The sequence below is a fragment of the Endocarpon pusillum genome (genome assembly GCF_000464535.1).
Source record: "Endocarpon pusillum Z07020 unplaced genomic scaffold C707327, whole genome shotgun sequence".
Lineage (NCBI taxonomy): Eukaryota > Fungi > Ascomycota > Eurotiomycetes > Verrucariales > Verrucariaceae > Endocarpon > Endocarpon pusillum.
This window is the reverse complement of record NW_006913537.1, coordinates 26,437-34,221: the sequence shown is the minus strand read 5'-3', so window position 1 is coordinate 34,221 and position 7,785 is coordinate 26,437. Positions and strand designations below refer to the sequence as shown.

Below are 7,785 nucleotides of genomic sequence, written 5' to 3'. Positions count from 1 at the left end.
GGAGATCCCTGGCTTGACTCGCTGAACTTGAAGGAACGGGGGCGTATGGTGGAATTGCCGATGGCTGCTGCGCCCTTGCATTCGGATCCGGACCTGTGCTCGAGCTTGACTGACGAGGATCCAACCGCTGAATCCACTGCTGGGCCGACGGAGTGGGACCACCAGTGGAAGGACCTATGGACTGGTTAACAGTAGCATCTTGATGTTGAGGAAGACTTGAAGGGGGATTGGTGTCCGCCTGGATATGCATCTGATTTGAGAGCTGGAGAAACGGAGAACGTGTCTGCTGGCTTTGCAAGAGACTTGAGAAATCTTCGCGTGGGGTCGAGACTGGCTGCTCAGGTCGTGGTTGGCTCACATAGTTGGTGGGCATAGGGGGTTGGAAAGACGGAATATTGGAAACGACATCCACCACAGGTCGCTTACGTGGCGCTGGCTCCGCTGGCTCATCATTGAGAATGCTCATAATATTCGAACGCTTTGCCGGAGTAGCCTTGGGAGGTTCAGCAGCTGGTTGAGCTGGAGTGGAACGAGGACGAACAGGCTCTTGAGGTATGGTGAAAAGGTTGGGAAATCTCGTATCAATGGGAGAACGCGCTGATGATTTTGCATAAGAAACCGCTTGGTCCTGAGGCTCACGCCGTTGATATGGGAGGTCTGGCTCCTGCTTCAGCAGCATTACTTGCAGAGGCGACACGGGTATGGTTGATGTGCCATGGCGACTCTGGCTCAACTGGGATGTATCAGGTAACTGAGTTTTGGTCTGCTGTTGCGCGTATTGAGGCTGAGGGGTAGGATTGGAAACACCTGTATATTGTCGCGGAACATTCTGCAATGAATGGGAGGAGTTGTTTGTTGGCTGCTGAGGGAGCAGTGGAGGATTCCGTTGGGACAGATTGAGTTGGTTGGCGTCTGTATGCGCAACGGACAACACTGGTTGCGCTGGTTGCGAGTGCTGCAAGGGCTGAGAGGGCTGCGGGGGCTGCGAGGGCTGCGCTGCTTGCGAGTGCTGCAAGGGCTGCAAGGGCTGAGAGGGTTGCGAGGGCTGCGAGGGTTGCGAGGGCTGCGAGGGTTGCGAGGGCTGCGAGGGTTGCGAGGGCTGCGAGGGTTGCGAGGGCTGCGAGGGTTGCGAGGGCTGCGGAGGGTTGCGATGGTTGCGATGGTTGCGATGGTTGTGAGGGTTGCGATGGTTGCGAGGGCTGTTGCGCAAGTGCTTGAGCTTGTCTAACATCTCGTCTATCTTCAATGAAGAAGCCAGGCCTGGGCCCGTAACTCGGTCTCGACTGCTGGGCATTGGCATGTGGAAGACCTCCCAAACTTTCGTCAACGCGTTGATGGGAACTCGCCACGGATAGGGGTCGTGGCTGGGCGGCTTGTGTAAAGCGAGGCGCGGAAGTTTGATCATGGCTGGAAGGGCCACGAAGAGCTAAGGGAGGTGAGAAATCTTCTACTGCGGGTGGTTTGGCTTTGGTCGAGACGGCATCGGCTTTGCTGTCCGTAGATTCGAGGCTAGAGATGAGCAAACGTTGAGAAGATGGGGTGTCATATTTCCGCTTCGGAGGTGGAATGGGCTCAAGCTGAAAGCCTGGTGGTTCGCCACGCGACTTCCTCTCTTCGGCAGCCTGTGCTTTGTCTTCCAACCATTGCTTTCCATTAAGGACTTCTCGAGCGAAGTAGTTCTTGACCTGCATATCGTGAATAGTCTGGAAAGCTGAAGGAGAGGACACGCTTACCATGTTAGAGGTTTTTGTCTCCATGAAATTGGAGATTCCAGCCCAGTCACGTCCGAAAAAGTCCACGAGAGTAGGGAAATAGGTTGTTTCCGGAACAGACCAGTAGCTGGATGACTGCTGGGAAACGCTGCGCGTAGTGATAGGAGGCCGTCCAGGAGTTGTGCCATCCAGCGTGGTTGCGGTCGATAGTGCTGGCGGCCGACTCCTTTCCATCTCAGCGGCAATGCCTCTCTGTGGATCAGACATCAAAGACTCGTCCATTCTCGGCACGGAGGCATCCGCCTTTCCATCCACCTGGGCAGTCTTGACATCCTTTTCGACTTTCTGAGGAGAAGGCCCACCAGCAGGCCCGATAGTCACCTTGGTCTTCCTGGGAGCCTTTGGTCCGGCTCGCTTTCTGCTAGTCGACTTTTCTGCGGACGGTTCGCCGTTCGACTCCTTTGCAGCCCTGCGAGCCGCAGCGGCAGGTACAGTGTTATTATTCTCCAAGTCAATTGCGGTCTCGCCGAATGTTGGAGCGGCCGCTCTTCTCGGGCGGCCCGTATCTGTCACAGCTGCCGGCGGGTTGTCAATATCCTCCCTCTCGTAAGCCAAGTCCGACATGAGCGCAGTGGATCTTGGTCGAACAGCAGCCGGTCCCCTGCCACGCTTTTTCTTCGGCAGAGTCTTCCTCCATAGATCTTTGTACTTTGCTGTGTGTTTAGTCAAGTAATAGTGCAGAATGCATTGTTGAAAGTCCCTGCCCGGAAGACATTCTGCAATATCACTCCACTTCTTCGGATGATGGTTGAATGCTGTTATGAATGTTTTCTGTTCCTCAGTGGTGAAGTCATCCTGCGGTGGAACAAACGCAAAGACGTCAAGAGCACGCTCCTCTGGAACAAGCTGATTTCTGTCCTCGAAGAAGGATGACTCTACTTCGTAACGCGTCAACATTGCTGGTATTACAGCCTCCATATCATAATTCGGTCTAGCCGTGAGCTCTCTGTCTCGCCTCTCTTGTTCTTCCCTAGCCGACTGTTCTGATGCTTTCAATATATTCTGGAGGTCTAGTTCAGTGATGTTCTTTGCACCTCGCGTCCTTTCAATCAACGGTGTGGAAGCGATAGTAGGCGCAAGAGACAAAGGAGGAGATGCTGGAGCAGGAGTTAGCGGATCTTCTTCACGTTTCCTCCGATCCATATTAGACACTGTGTTTCTCCACTCCCTGTAGAGTTCCGAAAACTCCGCTTTCAACACCTCGTGCTGACGCTCCGTCTCGCGAACCTGTAGTGAGAGCTCTTCTCGTAACGAAGCTGTAATGCGCTCGTGCCTGCCGCTATCATCGTCTGAACTGTCAAACGTGCACTGCTCTTGCCGGGCAGCTGCGGACAGAAACGGCAGGTCCTCGATTGGAGGTGTGGGTATGGGGTTATAAGAGACCTCCTTTAACAATCGCCCTGCAGGTGGTGGCGACTCTTCTCCACCCTCTTCGACAGCAGGGGAGGGCAAGCCAACTGGTTTCGTGGTTTTCTCCGTCTCGATATCTTCCATCACTTCGTCGGCCTCTATTCCCACTGGGGCTGATCCATCTGCTATCATGCCAAGCAATTGGATTTTGACAAGTAAATTTACAATCATTGGATCACGAAGCGGCGAAAGCGGTCTTCTCGCAATTAGAAGATCCATCTCTTTCTTGAACTTCTGCTCCGAATCAGCGAAGTCTTCCTCGTCCAATCCATCATCATCTTCATCATCATCATCATCATCTGCTTCCTCGTCAGTCGAGGGCCCAAGCGGTAGAGGTAGGATTGCATCATTCTTCATGCAAATATCAGGCTCGGGGCTAGGGGCTCCTCCAGCAGACGTTGTTTGCACAATCCCGTCCTGGCGTGGAAGAGTCGGGCTCCGATCATGTTCTGCATGCTTGTTGACTACCTTGGGCTTGATATTCTGGCCAACAAAGGGATCAGCATTGTTGCGATGAGCTGCGGGAAGGCCGTAATTTCGCTCTCGTTGAGTAGCTTGAGGAGGCTTCGAAGGTGCACTGTTCATGATAGACGGTCGTGATGGTGCAGTAGGACCCTTGTATCCAGGAGCACTCCAAGGATAAGAGTATTGCTTGGGCTGAATTCGAGGTCCGGTGGGGATGTTTGATCTTGGAGCGGTAGGGGAAGCCTCCATGGCTGCAGGCCCTGTGGGAATGGCAGGGGGTGTCTTGGGTGGCAGAGCTTTGTTTGTTGCAGGATCCAACCGCCTCACAGTTGCCGTCAATGATGTTGATGATGATACAGGCTTGAGAGACAGCTGCTTGTGCGTGACAGCCTTGCTTTCAACGGCACTCCCAGCAATTGACTCCCAGTTGTCATTGCGAATTGGGCCAATGGCAGGACCTGCTATTGCAGCTGATGTAAAGCTTGAAGCAGCGCGCATCGGACGAGGTTGTATCTCTGGATTTGACCGTAAATCCAGCACGTGAGTCTTTTCCTTGTAGGATGGCGGCATGGTGATGTTTGCCCGATCAGCTTTGGGGCCGGTGGGAGGGTGGAAGGGCGTATCCTGACCAGGCCCTGTCACCTTGTCGACAGGTTTGCCTAGTTGCCCGATGGTGGTCGGTTTGACTGAAGAACCGGTTTCTGATGAGATCTCAGCAGGATGTGGCTTGACTGGTTTCACGTATTCGAGTGAGGCTCCAAAAGCAGGAACAGTCGGGGCAGCGGGTGGGGAGATCGCTCGGCGCGGTTTACTATCAATGGCAGTAGCAATACCAGTGGAGTAATGACCACTCTTATCACCGTCCCTCAGAGCATCACGTCCAGAATCAGTGGGCGTGAGCGCCGTAGAGAATCTGCGAGGCGGCTCAGCGATATTTGTGTGAGATGGCTGCAAGGACGAGGCAGTGACCAAGCGAGGGGGGCCTGCGGCTTGAGTCCCGGTACTATTGCGGCTAGGTGAACGGTCGTGCCTCCAGCCTAAAGGCTCTCTGTCTCGATCATCTCGTTCAAGGGATCTTTCCTCATCTCGCCTGTCGAAACGTTCTCTGTGGTCAAGATCGGGACGATCCCATTCTCGATCACGATCCCGCCAGCTTTCCCTAGACCTACTTCTAGGGCCATATGCATCGCGGTCGGCCAGGAAAGAGCGGCCTCGGCCACGGTCCCAATCTCCTCGTCCTCGAGCGCGTGAAGGTGCACCTCGGGCACTAGGCCCATGCCACGTGGGAGGAGAATCTGACATCCTCGGTGCGGTAGGGGGAGTCTCCTTAAGATCCCGCCTTACGCGATTGGGCGACATGGATCGATCTCGGGGGTGGAGTGGCCGGGTGTCTCGTGTCGAGAGTGACTCCCTGTCTCCAAAGGGAAATTCTCTGTCCCTCCTAGACCAGTCCAGCCTGTCATTATCTCGACGAAATGACGATGCGACCTCTCGGTCTCGGAAGTCAGATCGAACAGCAAAGCCGCCCCTACCGCGGGGGATTGGAGGGCCAGCATGTCGCAAAGTATCAGCTTTAGGGCCTCGAGGGATTTCACGAGTAGAAGTCTGACTGGTCTCCGAAGCACCTCTAAAGCCTGAGAAGGTGGAAGAAGGGTTATGAGGTGCGGAAGGTCGGCGATCAGAAAACCGTGGAGGGGAACGATCCCTGGCTGGACCAGTATATCGGCTCATAGTGAAGATACGGACTCTGTAGGTTTCAATTGTGGATGGAAAGACATGCCCAGAAACAGTTAAGCAATTCTTGGCAGTCACCAGCCACAGATCGGAGCCGCTTCAGCCCGTTGGCCAGGGGGGCTTCAGCCACCTGCCGGCTAGGCGAACAAGAACGAAAATGAAGACGGAGATGGAGATCCAGGTGCAACAGGTAGGAGGCGAGGTTTCATGGACTGGCCGTCACAATGCCTCAAGCAGCATGAAGCCTGCCGAGCAGGAAAAGCGACCAACGTCCTTGTAGTTGGGCAATGGCCGATGGCTGCGGAATGAGGCTGAAGTCCAAATTTCTGTCAGATGGGTTCATGCGAAAATGCGCCAGGTGGCACACCAAGTTCAGTCCATCTGGGGGTGTTGATTGCAGACAGTGTCTGTCTGTTTGTTTGTATGTATGTATGGTGTAAAATGTATGGCGTACAATGTATGGCGGACAGTAATACGACCGACAAAGCACTGATGGAGGGTTTCCTGCTTTTCGACGTTGGGATGAAAAGCAGAGATCAATCTAGGTTGGAGGACAGAAGTAACTTAGGGTGGAGAGTGGAGGTGGAAGGGGTAAACGAACATGGTAGTAAGCTAGTACTCGATTAGTAGTGCGTAGTACGTACTAGTAGCATGTAGCGAACCACGTACAAGATCGGCTCGATTGCCTCTAGGACCCACTATAAGCCCCGGCTGGCCAATGGGATCCTAGCATACAGTCAGTGCTGCAGTAGGTTGGTTATGACTAGGTACTCGAGGAGCAGTCACTGCCCTTTGACCGAACTAGCGGGCTTCTAGCGCATCCATTTTCTTTGGCGCCTACATAGTGTGCGTAATGTGGTACTTGGGTTCTGGGTAAGTTACCTAATGGTGGTCGCTTCATCAGCGTTGATCCTTTACCGAAGTTCATTCTATTACCAAAGATCCATGAAGGCTCTCCCAACCACAAAGCATCGCATCAGCAATAAGTGAACGTCTTGTGTCCGTAATCGAGTCTCTAGGCATCAACTTGTGTCGCTCTGTTCGTCAGAAGTCCTTACAGGCTCACTGTTGCAACCACGCTGCGGTGCATATGCACGGCTAGCTCTGAGTAGAAGCAAAGAATGGCTGGCACTCGGCCTAAAGAATCCGGCAATTCTGCGCCTGCGGATGCTAAAGATGCTGTCTTTGTGACTTCTGATCCGCTTCCAAAAGGGGCAATACCGGTCCAAGGAATCGATTTTGATCGGCATAAGGAGAATGGCATATCGGTTGTTGATCTAGTGGAAGGCATGTCTAGTATGGGCTTCCAGGCAAGCGCAGTGGGTGACGCAGTTCGAATTATCAATGAGATGGTCCGTCGTCACTTGTGATCCGGCCCGGTAGCTTACAACGGAAATTCTAATTGTCCTTACAGAGGGCATGGAGGGACAATGATACTGGCGAACGATGCACCATCTTCTTGGGATACACGTCGAATCTGATATCATCTGGCCTTCGAGAGACCATCCGCTACCTCATCCAACACAAACATGTCTCAGCGATCGTCACTACCGCGGGAGGGGTGGAAGAGGACCTCATCAAGTGCCTGGCACCGACTTATCTCGGTTCCTTCTCTACGCCAGGACCATCACTACGTGCACAGGGACTGAATCGTATTGGGAACCTGATCGTGCCCAATAGTAATTACTGCGCTTTCGAGGACTGGGTTGTTCCGATTCTTGACAAAATGCTTGAAGAACAAGAAGCTTCTAAACCCACCAATGACCCCATTTTCTGGACGCCCAGCAAGGTGATCAGACGGCTAGGTATGGAAATCAATGACGACTCTTCTGTTTGCTATTGGGCTTACCAGCATGACATTCCCATATTCTGCCCAGCCATGACTGATGGCAGTCTGGGAGATATGCTGTATTTCCATACATTCAAGGCCTCGCCGCAACAGCTTCGGATAGACATTGTTGAGGATATTCGGCGGATCAACACCATCGCGGTGCGAGCGAAACGCGCTGGAATGATCATTCTCGGTGGTGGGGTCGTTAAGCATCACATCGCCAACGCGTGTCTGATGCGAAATGGAGCTGAGAGCGCGGTGTACATCAACACAGCCCAGGAGTTTGATGGAAGTGATGCTGGAGCCAGGCCAGACGAAGCTGTGAGCTGGGGGAAAATTAAGGCAGATGCACAAAGCGTCAAGGTATGATGAAGTCGCTGCTGAACCACTGCGAGGGACTGACCTGGTCAAGGTATATGCCGAAGCGACTGTAGTCTTTCCAATGATTGTTGCAGCTACCTTTGCACGGCGAGAGACTCCCACGGCGGCTTATTGATCGCTAGTCCACGGCCATCTTGAGCGGAAGAATCATGGTAGTGACGACTACAGCTTTTCTCGGCAAGAAAGTCCTTC

At 53.4% G+C, this 7,785-nt stretch overlaps 2 protein-coding genes across 2 annotated transcripts in view; one reads left to right on the top strand and one right to left on the bottom strand.

Annotated features, from left to right (window-relative positions):
- The window catches only part of EPUS_08911 (uncharacterized protein), a gene marked incomplete at both ends in the record, with an annotated part of 6,712 nt that extends 1,334 nt beyond the window's left edge, over positions 1-5,378 (bottom strand). Inside the window, 3 exons of the mRNA XM_007787963.1 lie at positions 1-859; positions 930-1,685; positions 1,734-5,378. The exon at positions 1-859 is cut by the window's left edge and continues 1,334 nt beyond it. Coding sequence (XP_007786153.1) covers positions 1-859; positions 930-1,685; positions 1,734-5,378 — 5,260 coding nt within the window. The remainder of the gene's footprint in view (positions 860-929; positions 1,686-1,733) is intronic.
- A 1,124-nt stretch (positions 5,379-6,502) lies between these two features.
- EPUS_08910 (Deoxyhypusine synthase) lies at positions 6,503-7,708 on the top strand (the record flags this gene model as incomplete). Its single annotated transcript, XM_007787962.1, has 3 exons — positions 6,503-6,733; positions 6,796-7,575; positions 7,625-7,708. 3 exons carry the CDS (start codon positions 6,503-6,505, stop codon positions 7,706-7,708), a joined length of 1,095 nt encoding a protein of 364 aa, XP_007786152.1.
- Between the last annotated feature and the right edge of the window lie 77 nt (positions 7,709-7,785).